This window comes from Epinephelus moara, chromosome 12, assembly GCF_006386435.1.
Source record: "Epinephelus moara isolate mb chromosome 12, YSFRI_EMoa_1.0, whole genome shotgun sequence".
NCBI classification, from domain to species: Eukaryota; Metazoa; Chordata; class Actinopteri; order Perciformes; family Serranidae; genus Epinephelus; species Epinephelus moara.
Window position 1 is genome coordinate 16245179 of NC_065517.1, and position 20140 is coordinate 16265318.

General features: G+C 38.9%; 1 protein-coding gene across 1 annotated transcript in view; it reads right to left on the reverse strand.

The window, feature by feature from the left end:
* Positions 1–20140, reverse strand: part of tbc1d32 (TBC1 domain family, member 32) — a 105823-nt gene that overhangs the window by 35466 nt on the left and 50217 nt on the right. The window contains exon 28 of the mRNA XM_050057898.1: positions 12816–12899. Coding sequence (XP_049913855.1) covers positions 12816–12899 — 84 coding nt within the window. The remainder of the gene's footprint in view (positions 1–12815; positions 12900–20140) is intronic.

Genomic DNA, 20140 nt, shown 5'->3' on the forward strand with positions numbered 1-20140 from the left:
CAAATGTTGTATTAATTGATAGAAAGTAGCTTGTGATGGAGACATGAAGCAGTGCTAGAACAACTAGTGCTGTGTTTTGTCTCCCAACCTTCTCCCCCCACATATTAACATCTCCAAAAACCTCTTGCTGATGGCAATTACTGTCTAATGGAGATGAATGCTCTGTTGTTGTATTTATTCCCTCCCTTCTCATTGCTCTCTCATCCTGTCTCCCCAGCAGTCTATCTTACAGTTTGTAATAACTATAATCACAACCATTTAACTTTTGTTGCAAAGATGAATTGTTGAAAGATGGTGTATGAAATGCATCTCTGACATTAGTTGTAACAATTTAAGATGAGCCCACAACATCTACGAGGAGGCAAATGTGTGCAGCCTTAAAAGTTAATTGAGACTGCAGAAAACTGTAATTTCTCTCTGATGAAGACTGTGTGACAAGACAACAAATAGAGAAGGTAGATCTTGAGTCAGCAGCTCTTCACAAAATCAAGCTAAACATTCAAGCTAACATGGAGGAGAGGTCCTAAAGGTGCTCAGTACCTGCAGGTCCATGACAACCGAGCAAACTTTATCTGCTGATGTGCAATAGGGCATCAAAACCTTGTGCCAGAAAATCACTGTACTTTTTTGAATAAACTTACTACAAACAAACCCCACAACCCACTTTTGGACTGCACCACCAGCTGGGAACCACTGTTTTAGATTGTAACAAACTTAGCGTCAAAAAGATGAACATACCAGTATTTCAAGAACAAACACTTCAAATTATATTATGAAGATATGCATATGGAGGTTTCAGTCCACACCAACTCTGACCTGCATTTAGCGTCTGTGTCCACAGAAGCAGCCGTCTGTCAGCAGCAGCTCCTGAGGAGCTGAGAGGACAGCGGCCGGCCAAACTGCCTTCACCAGGGTGACTGACAACTGACATTACTAAACCAAAATATTTCTCATGTCAGCCGCACGGGAAGTGATCAATAGTGTTTGTATTGATTCACTGATTTTACTTCCCAGCAACACTGTAGTGAGTGAGGGAAACCTGCTGTTCACACTCAGACTGGGAGCTGATCAATCAATATAGATACTGTTAAAAAGTTAAAAGACATTCACAGTGGGATAGTTGTTGGATTTAAACAGCGGTCTGTGCAAATTGGGCTTTACGAAACATGACAGGAATAGACTCATAGTGTAAAAAACACAGGGGGTCTCTGCAGGGGGTTATCATGGAGATTATTAAAACCTTTTGCTGAAGCTTAAATTGAAAACTAGGTGTAAAGTGCCCTACCATGAATCAGGCTTTAAAACTGCACAAACAAGCAAGCTAATGCTAATGTGCAGGAATGTGATTTAGGCAACAGTCCAGCCCTATCAGTTGCAGAACGATTTGTGTTGGTGGAGGCAAATAAATGATTAAATAAACAAACAAATGATAATCAGTTGACACTTTCTACTGTTAACTAATAAATGATGCTTGTAGAACTGTTTTTTAAAGCAATGTCACAGTGGAGGAAGTGATTTTGGAAGTGCTCTCATGTGATACTGCTTAAGGAAAAATTGAATATAAAATGTTAGAGTAGAAGTATAAAGCTGCATAAAATGGAAACACTCAAGTATCCAAGCTTAGTAGCTAAGTACAACCTTTTCAACAGCCCTTTACATACACTGCAGCCCAGAAACAGTTTTTTTAAACACTGTTGTTTAACTGAACTCAGCTGGCTGTTAACTGCTCCCTGCATGTAAGCTGTACTGTGTACTGTACAGTTATCCTGCCATTTTACAACAATTACAATTACAACTGTCTTCTTTTACCTATTATGCAAGTATACTAACAATGAAGTTGAACTGAACTGACGTGGTTTTTCAGGTATTTTTGTCTCTGCGGTTGGCTAAAATTCAGGAGAGAAGGTGGTTTCCCAAAGGTAGAAATCAGACGAAAAAATGTCTTTAATTGAGGATCTACTTAGGGAAAAAAACACAGATCTCTGTCTAAGCTATTGAGATGTAACAGTTGCACATAAAGGTGGTCTCTCTTTGTTTCCAGTCACCCAATTTCAACAGGCAGCTGAAATAAATGAGATTTGTGGACAGCTGCCTTTAGGAGTCATGGCCATGAAGGGTGAGGAGATACAACTCAGAACAGTGCACCGACAGAGGTTAATACTTGCCAAATGAGTCTGCTCTCTCCATACAATGGGAGCACTCAAGTAGGGCAGAGTGGCAGAGAGTGAAGTCAACGTCAATCAAACACTAAGAGGTGCCTACCACCCGTTCCCCTGCGCCCCCCACACACACACACACACACACACACACACACACACACACACATACACACATGCACACACACATGTAACTGGCAGATTGCAGAATTCAACAAGAGCCATGACAGCCGCCTGGTCTCCTCTGAGGCTATTTGGTAGGAGTAATGTTGGAGGGGAAAATGGAAAAGCCAGCGTGTGTGTGTGTATGTGTATGAAATAGAAAATACACCAGAGATCCTTCATTTTAAAGCAATAAAAAGATGCAGAGATGTGGGCTAATATGGCAATTTCAAAAACTGATTCTTGGTGTGATGCTGGAGCAGAGGGTGCAAAACAGTTTTCAGGGTGTCACAGGTTTTATACAACAGCTTCTGTGCAACGGGACTGACTGAGGGATGTTCTGCCAACTTGTAACTTGTCTGACCAAAGGCAGCAGCTTAGATGAGAGTGTTTACAAGTGCTGTTTGCTATTGCCCAAGATTTATTATTTACATGCTATTATTTTGCCCTATGTTTTCCTCAAAACTAGTGACTAACACTGCCTCTGCTCAAAAATGTGTTTTTTTTTGTCACTTCATTTACACTTCTGCATGATGATAGTGCACAGTTTGACACTAAAGGGCTGTTTCATGTTTACTTGCAGTGTCTCTGTGCTCACCTTAAAGGAACAGTTCGCCCCAAAATCAAATATACATATTTTCCCTCATATCTGTAGTGCTATTTATCAATTTAGAAAAAAAATACATTTGGAAAACTCCACAGCAATGTCTCTTTCCAGAAATCATGACCCAGTTACTCAAGATAATCCACAGACCTTGCGGGGACTTTCTTCTTATGAAGCTATTTAGGAACTATTTTCTTTCTACTGAACTCCACCTGCCAACCATATGAATGTGCAGAGGGACGTGTGCATCTCACTTTGCACAGCTAGCTAACATGACAGCTCAGCCAAGGAGGATGCCATTAATGTTTCCATCTCTCACCGTCACAAGCCTGAGTCTCTTATCCATGAGCACATGCACACCTCCTTCTGCACATTGAAACGGTTGGCGGGTGTAGTTCAGTAGACAGAAAACAGGCCCGACATGAAACTGCTCACAACGAGGTCGGGGGATTGTCATGATTTCTGGAAAGAGACATTGCTGTTTCAAATGTATTTTTTGGCACTTTTTCAAGTACCATGAAGTTTATCTATATCTAGTTGGGTTACATTGGAGAGAAGGCAGACATCTCTACGGCTTATATCTCCAACACTCTGCAACTCATAACAAAACAATCTAGACTGAAAAAAGGCATTACAGGTAGGAGGAAAATATGTAGGGCAGCATGATGGTGTAGGAGACAACTTGTGTCCAGCAGTTAAACTTTTGAAATACACAACTTGCTAACTTTGTTCTTGCCGACTCAGAGATTCTGAACACAAAAAACTTCAGCAAAACAAGTATCAGGGCAAATGCACGAGCATCCTTGAATTTTTCAAATTAACTTCATTTTTTTAATAATTCAAAACACTTATCTCTAAGTTCAAACAAAGGTAAACACAGATATCAGCCTATTTGATTAGCCACTGAAGCTACCAAACCAGCTGCTTACATCTCCTCAGATATAATCTTTAATTACTCCTTGTTCCATATATGGCGAGATTCTATTTAAACAGTGGTAAAGATAATTATTGCAAACAAAAGCCTGAAAAGCTTTGGATCTTTGTTGCTTACAACCTAACTAGCTGCCTGCAACTACAAATCATATTCATTCAAACAAGTTGAAGAAATAACAGAATTTTTCTTAAAGACTCCAACATCACAAGGTCTCTAATGTCCTTTATTTTAGGTTTGTCTTTACAAGAAAGTTTGTGTATCCATCCTATAACTTCTTTCATCCTGCTAACATGGTCCCCCTGCATTGTGAATTAAGGATACAAATCTCTGTTAGACAGGTCAGAAAAATTCCTGCCAATGAAATGTATAAAATGTTGGAGGACCAGACAATAAAAAGTGTTTGCTCTTCAAAAAAATATGTAAATTAGTGTAACTTATTTCCAAAAATGTAGTGAGGTTAAAGAAATGAATGTCAAAAATGGAAAAATCAACAACTTTGAAGTGTGTGAGTGATCGTGGGTAAATAAATCATCAAAACAAACACTCAGAATTAAGATTCTTCATTAGTGTGGCTTCAGAGGAGACATGCCTCAGTACTGATACTGATTAAAGACATTTAATACACTGTGGGGAAATATTTCAACCCTCAGTGAAGAAAGGCTCACTGAACAGTCTTTCTCCGTATTGAAAAAAGCATAATAAAGAAAAGCACACTGAATACAATCACTATTATTCATTACTTAGACTGTACCTTTAGAGACGCTGCACACACACATACGCTGCCCTCTATTAGTTGTCTTCTTGCCACAAATGATTGGCTAATAATTATTTTAGTCTCATGCATTATCTGTTCTTCTTCAAGGACATTTGTCTGAATACTTAAACATACATACTCATGTGGTCGATCAAAGTCTGCACACTATTTCAAAAACCTGCATTACAGCTAATACTAATACACCATGACTGTGGAAAATGCTCTTTCTGGATGAAGGTGGCAGGTATCCACTTAAAGTACAAGCATGAAATCTCAAACATAGGTCTATCCTACAGCTTACCTGCTGCTCTAAATTACCATACAAAACATATTAAATCACATGTAACCGTAGCAAAAGTACTTATGTCTTGTGAAATATAGCAGTTACAGGGTAACTCCAGTAGGCTTATGTTCAACCTGGACCCCATTTTCCCATATTTTACTAATGGGAGCAAGTATTTTCTTCAACTGGTCCAGTACTGAGCGGTAAAGCTGTAGCCAGCAGCTGTGAAACAGACTCCAGTGTAAACACTAGGGGCTTTTGTGCACCATCTGTATACATCCAAAGAAATCGCTTGTTTTTGCCACTGACAGGGTCAGATTATTATTCAATGTCTCTGATAACATTATGGAAAGGATTCCTACAGAGATAGACCTTTTTGTTGAAGAGTAAAATCCTTTATGTTAACCATTAATCCATTTACACAAACATTTATTTTATCATCATAAAGCACACTTCTTTCAAAGTCGACAGAAACAAATTAAAACTCACAAAAGCTGTCTTGGTTTGTCTTTCCACCGTTCCAACAATCACTGACTCCAATTTGGTTAAAATAAACCCGTTATTCGCCCACTTAGATGTGAAAATATGCTGCTGTCTCTATGCAAACTAAAATTACAGTTTCTTTAAGTGGAGTCTGGTGGATTTGATGATAGCAATTTTGGGGCTCTTTCTGGTTAAATAAAAAGGATTTTACTCTTTAACAAAAATGTCGACCTCTGTAAGGATGCCATCTATAATGTTATCAGACACTTTGAATAATAATCTGAGTAGTTAGTGGCAAAACAAGCACTTTTTTGAAAAATACTATACTTAGTCTTTACCTCCAACTAGAATAGATTCATGTAATGCTGTTAATATGCGATTTTTGGATAATAAAACTAGACAGGAATGTCAAAACAACCAATCAGATACCTCACAAATCAAGGCAATTCATCACATGGACACATAAATCATTTTGAAATGGAATCTTGCCATGAATCAGGCCTGTTCACTGATTTGCAACAATGTCCTCAATGGCTTAATACAACCAGAGAAATTTGAGGAACACTTTAGATATCACTAACAATGTAGAAGAATCTCTGACAGTTGACAAAGTCATACTGTTTCATGGTGTACCTCATCATATCATATTTGGAAGAAATTTCAGACAACTTGAGGTCAGCTTCACCTCACAGCTCTTTTAATCTGAGGCTTAAAACTTTTGTGTTTGTATGTGCATCTTGCGCTGCCTTTTTAATTCTTCTTCTTATTCTGTTTTATTCAGTTTAGCGTATGCATATCTCCTATTTTCAATCCTACAAATGTATTTTATATCGCTTTGTCTTTTACATCTTGTCTGCATATCCTTTTCTCTTATGCAAAGCACTTTAAATACATGCCACATCAACTTACTTCTCAAATCTCCCAAACAAATCTTGTTATTTTCATGTTGATTGGCCATTACAGTAACAGCAAAATGCAAGGGTCTTCATCTCCTCACCTTACTATTATTTGAACAAGTAAAATCATGGTCAAAAGACGAGCCATTTCTATACAATATGCTTATTTGTCAACACTAAAAATCAACTGAAGTCATTATAATTAGATCAACTAAAGAGAGTTTAGTTGTTTTTAATACACTGAGGACCATTATGGGAAGTGGAATAAACATAGCTGCAGTTGGACAATATCAATTTGTCACTCTCAGAGAAGCTACTATGAGAGTGACAGCTTCTAAATCCTGGCACAACTGTACAACTACATGACAGTCACATCGTTTTCTGAGTTTTAAAAGCTAGGCTGGTCACATCTTTACAGGTGTACTGAGACAGACTAAATGGCTAAGACTGATGCTACGAGTCGTCTAATAGCCAATTACAATCAGCAGATGTGTGAGACAGCTGAGCTTTCATCCTCTAAGGCTTTCATCTTATCTTCTCATCATACACCATATCAAAACTATAGAAATTTCAAAAGAAAAAAAAGTAGCTTGCAGTTTTATAACAAATGTACTGGTAATGCTCATCAGTTTTTCATGACCACTTTCCCTTTATTAATGGCCTGAATGCCCATGGTGGCTATTGGCTATAATATAATAGACTCATATTTAAATACAATAGTGTTGGGGGTGTTACATTTTGTTGAATTCTTACGGTTAAAAGAATACTCTGTTCTGCAGAGTCGTCTCTGTACTCTCTCTAGTGCTCTGTTTTAAGGTCAAAATAGAATCTAACTCAGCTTTTATGAAATATGACCGAATCTAAATGTCTGCTGATATTTTGGCATGTCTGATACTGATTATATTTTTCTACTCCCAGTAAAAATGTAATATTACATGAATGACACCTGGCTGGACAAGTAACTTTTACATTTATTGTATTAAAACACATACTGTTCATTGAGTAGGAAACAAGCTATTACAGCAAGGGATTTGCATTTCATTAAATTGTAAAGCTGGACAAATTCAAAGTGTTTGAGTAGCACAGGAAGTGCTGGAGAGTCTTCACTGCTGAGGACGGTGCTAGTTTTGCAAGACATATGGAGATCATCCTCGGTTAAGTCAGGTACATTTTATTCGAAGAAAACTTTATTTCCATTTGCAGTATTATATTTGGCAGTAAGACTCTGTTCTGGGGCCTCTCTGCCTTTACTCGGGCCTACGCAGAAAGCCTCTTCCATGCGCCTACATGAAAAGCCTAAGGCAGAGAGAGCATGCCTCCCTGCCCTTCTGTATGCCTACATGGAAAGCCTGAGGCAGAGACAGCAAACCTCTCTGCCCCTCCACGTGCAAATGAGGAAAGCCTGAGGCAGAAAGAGAAAACCTCTCTGCCCTTCCATGTGTCTACATGGAACACTTAAGGCAGGGAGAGCAGCAGCAAAGACCCCTGGAGAACAGAACAGAGCAGCATCAATGACAAACAGAAATGACAGTGGGTGCGGTTACATGATGGCTTCTCATTCAGAATGAAATAAATCCAAATGAAATCATTCAGAATTAAAGTCTATCCAGGTAGTTTACATGGGAAATATTCGTTCCGAATGAGGTTTTACACAGGAGATCAGTTTAATCGCCTTTTAATCACCTGTATTCGGGTCCGCGCAAGGTTTGGGGCAGGGAAAGTTTCTGATTGGATAGGGGGTGGGGCGGATGTTACGTGTTTACATTTACCGGAAGAAAACACTGTAGTCCTCGTTCCGGATAACAAGATGCTTGACGACGCCATTCTTAGTGCCTTTTTCGGGCTTGTTTTGCTTATACTCTTGAAGCAGCAGTACGACAACAACCTTGTTCTGCTAATGCTTCGTCTGTTGAGGAGGAGAAGGGAGGTAGAAGGTCGAAGAAGGGAGACAGATGACCGTGCTTTGGCGAATGGAAACCGGTTAGTGCAACGAGTCCGACTGCTCTATCTCAGCCCGTTGCTACGTGTGCTATATACGTCATCGCGCCATAAGGGCAAGGAAACGAGCATGCGTAGAAAGACCGGAATGAACTTAAAGGGGAATGAGTGTATACAAGTGCGAGAAAGTCTTTCATTCGGAATTAGGAACGGAATATTCCAGCCCCTTACATCGGATTGAATTTTCAATCGCATTGGCCATTTTCATTCCAAATTAGGTGTTTACAAGATCACTTTTAATAGGAATGAACTTTCATTCAAAATGAAAAGGGAATTAAACTGTCTATGTAAACGCGCTCATTGATAAGTCAGACACAGCATGAAAAGGAGGAGCTGGGGTGGAGGTGGGTTGCAAAGCAGCTTGCAGAGGAAGCAGCAACAGTAGGCAGACCAGAGCAGTTTAAGTTGGGCGCCCTGAATGAGATTTGCCAATTGGTTGCATAGAAAGGAATCATGTGATCTATCAGCTGACTCCCTTCCATCAATCAGCTGCTCCATCAGTTCACTGGGCTGTTTGAGATCAGCTGATGTAGCTGGGATGTGAGCTGAGCTTGACATCGTGTCCTGCCTGAAATAACGCTAACTATCATCATTATAATGCAGTCTCCCACAGGATAAAAGATTACTCTACAACATCTTATATAATGACCATGTGTGAAAAACCTAAGTAACACACTAAAGTGATGTCCTAACCCTGCAGCACTAATGAAGAGCTCCTTGTTGTTACATCCCTGTGTTCTCACCTTTTCCTATGAAGTGAAGGTTGCAACACATGAGCAATGTGATGCTTTAATTAACCAGTCGCAATCATAACAGCCTCCTACAGTAAATAAATGTCTATTTTATTTCTAAGTGGCTGAGTCAGGGAGAGGCAGCTGACCAGAAGACACCAATCTGCCTATTTATCTACAGTCATCATTGTGCTGTCCCTTTTTCTCTCCTTCTGCTCTCCGCTGTAGTTTTTGTTGCTGTAAACCTCTTTGCCGTTTTGCCCTCCATAAAAGCATTAAAAAAGGTACTTGACTGTCTGTCTGATCTCTGCACTTGGGTTCATCACCTCCAGTGCTTAAAGCAGCGGCAGTATCATAATTATAATAATACTGCTAATCAGTGCCAGATGACTGCACAGACATCAAAACACTATTTGAGCAGGGACATCCGTTAATGCAATTCAGATGTAGTTTTAATTATTTCCAGTGATGAACTGATTTGAAACACACAACACTGTATGTTTTAAATGTGTGATTATCTAAACTAATGTGTCAGGTATCATGTTAAACTTCATTAAACATTAAATGACTATTTCCATCTAAGCTGGAAACACTTACTAAGGGGATTTTGGAGGGGATTTGTTGCTCCAAGTTAGAGGTAATATAAGCAGAACACTACTTTTTATAACTTGTATAAAGAGTTTTTCAGGTGAAGGGCATGAGGTTGTCACGGCCTGTTTAGCTGTATTTTGCAAAAATATGTAAAATAAGAGTGAGAAATATGCAATTAGTACTTCAGTTCGGAAGATTTTCTGGGTATTCACTAATTAGCAGCTTTCATTCTAGCTGCCATCAGTCTGATCAGGTTGTTTAGCCCACCGGCTACCAAACAAGCCAACCTACTGAAATCATTCACCCGTTTGATATGGGAAACATAACAAATTTTAACCTGGGGTAAAACACTGCTCTGAAAATGAGAAGGAAATTCTCTACTTTCTTTCCACCCCTGCCTGCCAGCCCACAGGGACTGTCCCCGACTTCCATGTTACATTGAAGAGGTGTGTCAACAAAGACAGCTCAACAATATTCAGAACCTTCAACATCTCACCCATCCACCCCTGGACTGAACTGCACCAGCTATTCATAAATCCATCACTATGTTTGTGTGTAAAGTCCTTCCTAAGTTCTTAGTAACTACTAGCTAGTTTTGGTGATTTACTAATAAGACTGCACCATTACAACTTAAGAAATGTCCTAGCTAAAATTGACTTTAAGAAAGTGTAAATCTGTTACTAGAAAAGTCAGAAGTCATCGAATACCTGCGCTTGGGCAGTGACTTCCAGCACCAGACACAACATGACAAAAAAAAGCTGTCCTTTCATGTTTGCATGATACATGGCCAGTTGCTGTTATTGTGTAACAGCACCCAGCAGTACCAGCAGGAAACACGGCCGGGCAACCAAAAGTCTGTGTGGGGTGGGCGGGAGAGGTGGTGGATGGGTCCAACAACCAACAACTTTTCCTTGGGAGGCTGGTGTTCGCTGTCCATAAGATTGTAGCCAAACTCAGTTCTTTTTAACTAAACCCAACTATGTGCATTTATTGCCTAAACCTTACCATGTGTGTGTGTTGGCTAAACGTAACCACGAGCTTTTGTTACTGAAGGAAAAAAATGTAAGTTCGTAGAGTTGTAATGATGTAGTACGTTTATTTTGAAAGAGACTGTACGCAAACTGTACATCTCCTGTGAAACTGGAAGAATATTTTGAAAACAGACAATGCATGTAACAGGCTGACGTTGACATGGCATCCCTGAACGTCAACAACCAATGCACCCAGGGTACCTTGTACGGCATATATCAATGTGGAAAGTGTGTGACCAAACGGCAAAATGTGATGAGGTCGGAGTGAGAACGCGTTGCCAATGAAAAGCAGCGATGTAAACGGTAACTCACTTTGAGGCCTCTACAGGTGCAAATGATTTTTTTTAAGTATTATTGTTGGCAGAGTAAGGCTATACAGCGGCTCAGCATTGTGAACCCAAAAGTTAAAAGATCAAGCACCGAATACAAGGATGAAAGAATATACTGAAAGAAATAAACTTGAATCGGAGACACTCTGCTGTTTCCCCTTTCACCTACACACAACTGAACTCAGCTGCGGGTGCAAGGCTTTTATTAAACACGCCCACATTGGATATCAGACAGCTGGCCTGTCAGTCAATCAGTCACTCCTCAATCAACTCAAACAATCAATCAATAAACATAACATAACATTAAGTTTGCCCATCATAAACACAAAATAACAAATAAACATTTAATAACTGGGAGCACCAACTCAACAATTATCATGTGATTATGCCTTTGGTTGTGTGTGTGTATTGTCTGTCTGCCATTAATCTGGCAAACTACTGGACCTAACGCCCTAATAGTTTGTGTGCACATGTCTGACTGTACGCTCAAGGACCTCTTGTGGTTATGGTGATTTACAATTGTTGAAAAACCTGTTTTATTGACTGTTTTATACGTGATGAATGAGTCCATGTTTTTGTTGTAACAAAACCATGTTGTAACTGAGGGTTTTGCCTACACAGATTTTGTTGATTTGGTCATTTTTTCTTGATATTTGAGCATTTCTCACAAGTAAGTATGTTTGATTTGTAGATAAATGGTTTAGGATTTGTTTCTGTTTTAACTGTGTTTATTGTTTCAGACATTGTTGTGATGTAGCCTACCAATTAAGTTAATACTGTTAAAAGTCCAGCTATGAACAACATGGATCAAAGATTTGTGGCTAATAATAAAAATACATGAATCCCCATAATTATAATGTATCTATATTTCACATACAGTGCATGTTAGCAGGAGAAATCTATCTGCTCTGTGAAGATAGATGTGCAGATTTAGCATGCTGTTGAAGCACGCTGCTGCATATCTGCCATATCTGACAAAGCACTGTCAAACAGAAGACCATAAACAACATACTTGCTCCAATTAATCGAAGACTAGAGACTGATAATTATTAGATAAACACTTGTTTTTTATTTCTTTATTGTCATTTTTCAGCACTGGCATACACTGAAACAAAATGCATTTATGTCAGTCAGGTTTGAGAGTTCCATAGCTAGAAACCAACTCCAGTCAGGGTGAACAGTTTTCTTCCCCCTTCCGAAAACAGCCTGGCTAAAGCCCTGTGTCTCTTTCAGAACGACTGTGACAATTCCCCTGAAGCTACAGTCCTGATCAGACCTGCTGATACCCGCTGCTGAGTCAGGAGTCCCAGTTGGGGATGTAGCAAAACGCACTATGAATGTTAGGGTTAGACTTCAAGTCATGCTATGTCAAATATATTTACAGGATCTGTCTCAGAGGGCTTTAGATTCTGTGTAACATCAGAGGCCCTCTTCTAGACATTCCTAGTTCACCCTCACCGCACATTTGGGTTTTAAAGGTCAGGCTGCCACAACAACATATCCCTAGAGTGATAGTGGCAATGCAATCCACGAAAGTAAGGTGTTGGCACACTATGCATGTATGTATATATGTACTAGCACTACTGTAAGGCGAAATGTATGTAACATGGATTCAAAGACAAAGATGCTGCCAGACTACATTGTAATATAAGTAATTATAAAATGCTGGAAGAATGAAATCCTGCTTTTACCCACAGAATATCTTAATGTAAGTAAAAAGAACAGAGTGAAAACAGAAGTCAGATTTACATCCCATACACGAGGATCCTGGCTTACTTCACTGATCCACAGAGTACTCTTTATTTATTTTCCTTTGACTAAATTGTCTAGAGAAAACTGAATGTATAGCTCTTTTCCACTGACCTTTGTACTGAGCCGGAGAGAAGAAGCACTCTGTGGCAGAGTTGGATAGATGGGCCACAACCTTCTCCAGAAGGTCAGCCAGCACTGAGGATAAAAAACAGACACATATATAAAATTTATGCTAGTACGGCTACAATAAACCAAAGCCATATTCAAATACATCAGCTCTACTATTTATAGAACGTGGATAACATCCTGTTATATACACTATTAAGCAGCCAGCGTAACTCATCTGGAAAGGCACATTTCCTTTGAACCATACAGTATGTGTGTTTAATGTAGCAATCACTGAGTCACTGGCATAAAAGAAAGGTCAAAAGAGTCACTAGTCAAATGCTAGATAGATCAGAGATGGGGGAGCATTAAATCTAGGACAGATAAGGGTCTGACACAGAAGATCAGGCCTCAACTGCAAAAACACGTGTACAATAGCACCGTTACCACACTTTGCAAATGTGCATCTGTTCTCATCTATTTACGGCTTCACTGCGCCTGACTGTCCCTGAGTAAACCCTGACAACACTGCTTTTAGTGTCATATCACGCTGCTGTACAAAGAAACCACCGACAGTCACTGAAGATATAGCTGTGGAAATAAAGAGCGCAACACAGGGTGATGAGGCCTCCTGTAAAATTAATACAGATAATAAACTCTACAACAACACAGTGGCACAGGAGCATATACAGTGCAGCGGGGGTGACATTTTTTTTGTAGGCCAACATGGAAGTTAGTATCGCCCTGGTTCCCTCGACAAACAGCCAATGGGATTTTTCTATTGCATTTTGGATTACTGCAGAAAGTAAGCTCTGTGGCAAACACAAGTTCATGACACTAACATTTTTTGTTCAGCAAGATAATCTTCACAAATGAACACCACTTTTATGATTATTAAGGCATAAATGCAATCACCACAAGTAAAAAGCTAATGTTAGGCTATGAACAAACTACACTACAGTTACATGACTTCAAAGTTGCCACAACAACAAGGCTGTAAGTATGTATGTTTGGCATGATGATGTTCTGTATTCTTATTGGGTATCATTCACTAATATCTTTTTTTTTTTTTTTTTTTTTTTAATTTGTTCTTAAGAAAGGTTCTAAGAAAAGTCTATGTCAGATTCATGACATGTTCTTAAACCCCAGAATTGTTCGCACCTGTGTTCTTATCATGATGAATCCCACTGTCTTCATAAGTTGACAGCATGTGCCATTTGATCCTAATTAGCATAGGTAAATGCCCCGCAAATCCCCATAAAAGGGCATGAGACTGGGCCATGTGCACACACAGATACAGAAGCAGAGGAAGGAAAGATGAGAGAAGAAAATAAATGAGGATTGCCAAATCCAAAGTCTAAAGAGGGCAAAACACTGGACTCCGAATGTAAATTAAAAAAAACTTGTTCTCAAGTGGAGATGTTTCTGCAGAAAGTGAACACCAAATGAGCTGTAATATTTATTAGTGTCAGGAGTGGTTACAAAATAACAAAAAAGACAGTATGCATGGGATATTAAAAACAGATGTTAATCAACCACCCAAACCATAAAATGCAAACTTTATGCATTACAGTAACACAATTGTCATGACTGAGGACAGAGACAAGCACCACAGCGCAGTCCAAGGAGTGGGTGTGTTGTGAGTGTTTAAGACAGACAGAGGGGGGGCAGGAGGTGAAAGGTGGACCATTTCAAGCAATGGATGTGTAAGTTATTAATAACTTACACAGAGTGCTGCTTTGTTGCTTTTTGACCCGCCAGCCCGAACTGCCTGTGATATTTTTTTAGTATGGTCAGTCACTAATGAGGCTATTAGATGGCATAGTTCCTATCAACTGATATAAACTGAAGTGTTAGTGTAGTGTTTATAATTTTTTAAGACCATAATACTTTGTAAAATAATAATAAAAAAAATATTATCAATTGTAAAAATGTTATTGTAATATAAATCCTATATTATACTGCTGTCAATTTGAAGAAAATGCAATAACGAATTATTTTTCACAAACACTTTATCACAAAATGTACTAACGTGTGTGCTCTTAAGTGTGCGTAGATTCTGTTCTTACCTAAGAGCAAATCGAAATAAGAAAACATTGGTGAATGTCTTCATGAAAACTACATAAATGGGATTTAAGAAGAAATTTCTTCTTAAGAATGATCGGTGAATGACGCCCATTTGGCCACTTGTTAACAGCCGACCTTTTTAAGACATGGAAAAGCTTAAAAATTCATGAGTGGGGTATTTACTGACATATTTTATGTCAAAGAACAAAATGTGAAAGTCTCTTAAGCTTGTGTTATCCACAGACTTTATTTTAGGCATCCTACCAAAAACACACTGACTTTGAGACAAGGGAACCCAAAGTGCTAAAATGCAAACTCATTTCCATGTTTTAGGACTCGTTCCTGCACTACTCTATATTTATATATTTCCACGGACATTCTGAACTGATCATACCTTTATTGTTTGCTTTAATGAGTATCTGAAAGAAACTTAGTGGGAAAATCACACATATAAAGTTGCTTACCAGTGTAGCAACTGTATTTTCACACTTGCATTACTACGTGAACTTAATAGCTGCATTTTGCATTACTTTACTTTATCTGTATTTATCACTGAATATTATTCAGTGTCCTTCTGATGAAAGTTTCACATGCCCTCTTGACTCTCACAACTCATCTCATTGTCATATACACTCTACAACTTAACATTCATATTTAATCATTTGGTAAATTATTTTCTCTTAAGCAACAGATAAATGAGGTACAATCCAAACCACAGTAGGAGAGGCCATTAAAAATTCAACTGAACACAAGTGCTTCATGGTTGCAGGAGCACTTTTCACTGATATATTAATACGTATGTGAATTCAGAGGCATTTAAAATGTATGATGTTTTCTACATGGTGGCTCTTGAAGGTAATACTTTTTTTTCCCGTAGGAATGTAATACGTCATTGGAAATCTCTGGGAATCATTGTCACGTACTGTCGGTTTCTTTATGTGCAAATATACAGGATTGTATGTTTACATCAGCAAAGTCGACTGGTGGTGTTTTTACATACACTTAGTTGCCAGTTTATCAGGTATACATAGATAAAATTTATGCGATCTAATGCACTTTATTATGTTCAGTTTTTGTTGAAACAGTTTCAGAAAGGAGTTGATTTTTTTCTGCTTTTTGAAAGTGGAGTTTACAGTTATATCATAAATGTGTTATGGTAAATTTAGTTTTTACCCTCATTAATATAAATATCCATATACCCCTTACTTTGCCATTGCATGTATTAAAATGTTAATATGTGAAGTTACAGCACTACTTTAGGTCCATTTGAGGTACTGCATTGAATTGATTTAATCTATTTTCTATGGAAGTCCATTTACGTCAGTGTGATGAAAAAAAAAAGATTCTAAGAGTCATTATAATCAGAAACCTTCTTGAAATAATGAGTTAGTATCTCACACAATGGAAAACTTTATCGATATATAGACTCAATATCTCATTTCTGATATATCAATATAAGACTTATAGGATCTTTTTAATTTTCATCCCACTGCTGGAAACAGCCTTTCAGAATTTTCAATGTATTTTGATGTACCTTTTAACTTGTGTATAACTGCTAGTCAATGACCATTGATAGCCACTTTCCACTCTGCATTTCCATTTGGCTTGTCTCCAGGGAACTTGAATATACACCTATCAGCCAAACATTAAAACCAGTAGTGGGTGAAAAGTATAACACTGATCATCTTGTTACACTACAATGTTCTGCTGGGAAAACTTAGGTGCTGGTGTTAATGTGGTTGCCATTTGTCATGCTCCCTCCACCCAAACACCATTACAGACCAAGTAACCCCCCCAATGGCAGCAGCACTCCCCAATGGCAGAGGCCCCCAAGCAGGCCAATGCACCCTGCCACAACGCAAGAAATGCTCAGGAATGTCCCAAAGACCCTAACAAAAAGCTCAAGGCATCAAGCTGGACTCTAAATAAGCCACATCCCAATCTGATAGAGCTTCTGTGGGCTGTGCCAGTACCCCAGGAATACCCCTGATCCACGGTGTGGCCTCCTTGGATCAGACTTACTCTGACATGTTGAGGTAAGGACAGAGGACCTCTGGGGTGTCCTGTGGTGTCTGCCACCAGGGTGTTGGCAGCGGATCCTTCGAATCCTGTGGGTTGTGAGGTGGGGTACAAGCACTCGTCCCGCAGATGCTTGATCAGATTGGGATCTGGGTAATTTGGAGGCCAAGTGGATGCCTTGAGCTTTTTGTCACGTTCCTCAGGCCATTCCTCAGCAGTTTTTGCATTTTGGCATGGTGCATTTTCCTGCTGGGGGGCACTGCCATCAGGGAGTGCTATTGTCATAAGGAGGGGTACTTGATCTGTAATGGTGTTTGGGCGAGTGGAGCACGTCAAGTGGCATCCACACGAATGCCAGGACCCATGGTTTCCGAGCAGAATGTTGCATAGTAACAAAATGATGAATGTCATTCACTTCACCAGCCAGTGGCTTAAATGTTTTGGCTGATCGGTGTATGTTATCTTATCTAGACCTGTACTTGTGGCACCAGGGGAAGGCTAAGTTAAGAGTGACCATATTGATGATACTGATATTGTGACGATATTGTAAGGTTGACTATTGGTGCTTTCAAAGAATATTTACATTTACAATATAGGAATATCAAAAATCTCCGACAATATCTAGTCTCATATCACGATATCGATAAAATATCAAAATAACAGATGTAATAAAAACATGAGTCTGTTTCATGTTAGCTTTAGCATTTCCTCAGAGCCCCTAATTCCACTCCATTATTTAAAAGTTAACATACAAACTCCTCTATAAAGTGTTAAGTGAAATACGATGTGTCATGTTCACGCAACTGCTTAACATGCAACAGAGCAATGAATGCATCTGTAAAAAATCAGTTTTTATACAGCTGTGCAGCCGATCATAATTCAACCCGGTGACTCTGAGCTCAAGTGAATGCATCTCATTGACATGCGGTTGAGGGAGACCAATTAAGGAATCAATAAGTAACTAACAAGATAGTAAGGTATTGAACATGCAAACAGCTCTAATCATGAGTGTTTTGATGAAGAGATGGTATACTTAATCATTTTCGGTTTACAGCTGTGTAGAGGCCTGTCAGAGACACAAGTGATAATCACAGTGTCTTCATTCACGGAGCTAGACAGAAGTAAATGTTCCATGAATTGCCTAGGAAGTAGGTTAATTTAGTAGTCAGCCTATAAATGCTGCAATTTCCTTCATTGAATGTTTCTTAAAAAGTTGAATGCCAGGTTTTGCATGGTTAATGGTGTGCCAAATAAAATAGCACTTCTACAGCAGAGAGGAGCTTAAAAGATAATAAATCTTGATCATGGTCTTTCAGTGAAAAGCCTTAAATGAGTGCCGTAGAGCAGAGAGTGGATGCTTTCACAGGCTGAGTTTTACAGCGTGCTGATGAAAGGAAGCAATCACTGTACAGTGCACGAATTAATGACAAGATTGTCAGCCCTCCTTCATTCTGAATGTATTTTTGTACTCCTTGAATCACAGCTATTTACTCCTACATAAGAAAAGTAGGCGTCGATGTCATTTCATAGTGGCTGTCAATGGCAGTGATGACGAGTTCTTAAAAGGCTCATGGACATTGGATCTATGTAATCCTGGTGAGGAGGTGTGTGTGGTGCACCTGCAGCACAATGGAATACATGAGCTAATAGTAATACAGAATCCATGTTGCAGTATAGTTAGACTTTATCATATGGTGTTATTATTTGTTCTTCTCATCATTATTCCTTAACACATTTACATATATAACGTTAAACGAAGCTCACTGTAAACTTATGTTTCTCATTTAACACTACGCTGGCTCATTTTTATGCATCATGAACATTTGAAGGTGCACAGATTCCTGCTGCATATACTTCCTTATAAGAGACTGAACACTGTTGATCAAACCAGTAGGGCACAACAGGAAGAAATTAAATCTAAGGATGAAATTTGGACATGCAGTGGGATCCATACGTTGTTATTTCTCTGGCTCAGTAAAGCACACTTTGGCTGTGGTGTGGTGTGCTGCCATTGTACAACATGTATTTTACACAGAATCTCCACAGCTGATTCGTTTACTGCCATTACAATTACATGGCGGGAACTAAATTCATCCAAAACTTTCTGTCAGTCTTGTGAGCCACATTTTGATTATTGTCTGTTACTGTGAGTTATGACAAAATCAGAAACTTAAATTTTACTTAGTCACTTGTCTTGGGTGGATCAAATAGGTCATCTAGTCTCAAAAAAGTCTTAATGCATCCAAGAAGCATTTGAAATGGAAATAAAATCAGATCGCCCTCACCAGTTTAAAAGAAATAACCCCCCCCCCCAAATGAAAATTTGTATATCATTTACTTGCGCCATGCTACACTGAATTCATGAAGAATACCACCGGGGAATGACGAATCCAAAAACTGTGAAAATTCTTCATGAACTGAAGTCATAGGGGTCCATGTTTAACAACAGCAAAACTCTAATAAAACATCCATTTGCAAACTCGTGTGTGACTTGGGTTCAGCAAATTCCCATAGTAACAGAAACAAACTACATCCTGAGGCAGCGGTTAGACAGGCAGCTCCCCTGTTTAGCTAGGTAAAATTAGGATTGGAGTCTGATTTCTAAGAGAGCAAAGATAAGTTTCACTTTTAGGTGAACTTTCAGTTGCCCTTCAGAAAGGGCTTTCTGTTAAGAAAGTACTCAGCATGCGCCTGGGTAAATGAGACTTGGATTATACTGCACGAGTTGTGTGAAAGTGCAAGCAGATGTTTTGATGTAGTTTTGCTGTTGTTAAACACAGACCCGTATGACTGAAATGTATCAAGAATTTTCTTAGTTTTTGGATTCTTCGTTCACCAGAGGCATGCAGGAAAAACTTCACAAATTCAATGTACCACAGGGTGAGTAACTGATAGGGTTGGGTACCGTTCATAATTGAACCGATACGGTACTGGAACCGGTATCTGGAATTTGGTACTGGTACCAAACGGTACCTTATTTCGGTACTTTTTAACCCTATGGGCCCTAGGCCTTTTTGGGGTATTTTTACTGCCTTTACTTTTAAGCTCATATCACAGTCATTATAAAGGCTACATACAAATGCTATATCTTATTGTTTTTTTTCAGGACAATGTGGGCTATCCAGATTTGCCATCATTTCATGTCCTACTATGTGCCTGTGTATTATATTTATTTTTATATCAATGAAAAAAACAAATCCGTGTTACTAAATTCTTACATTTTTACATGTATCTCACCATAGCAA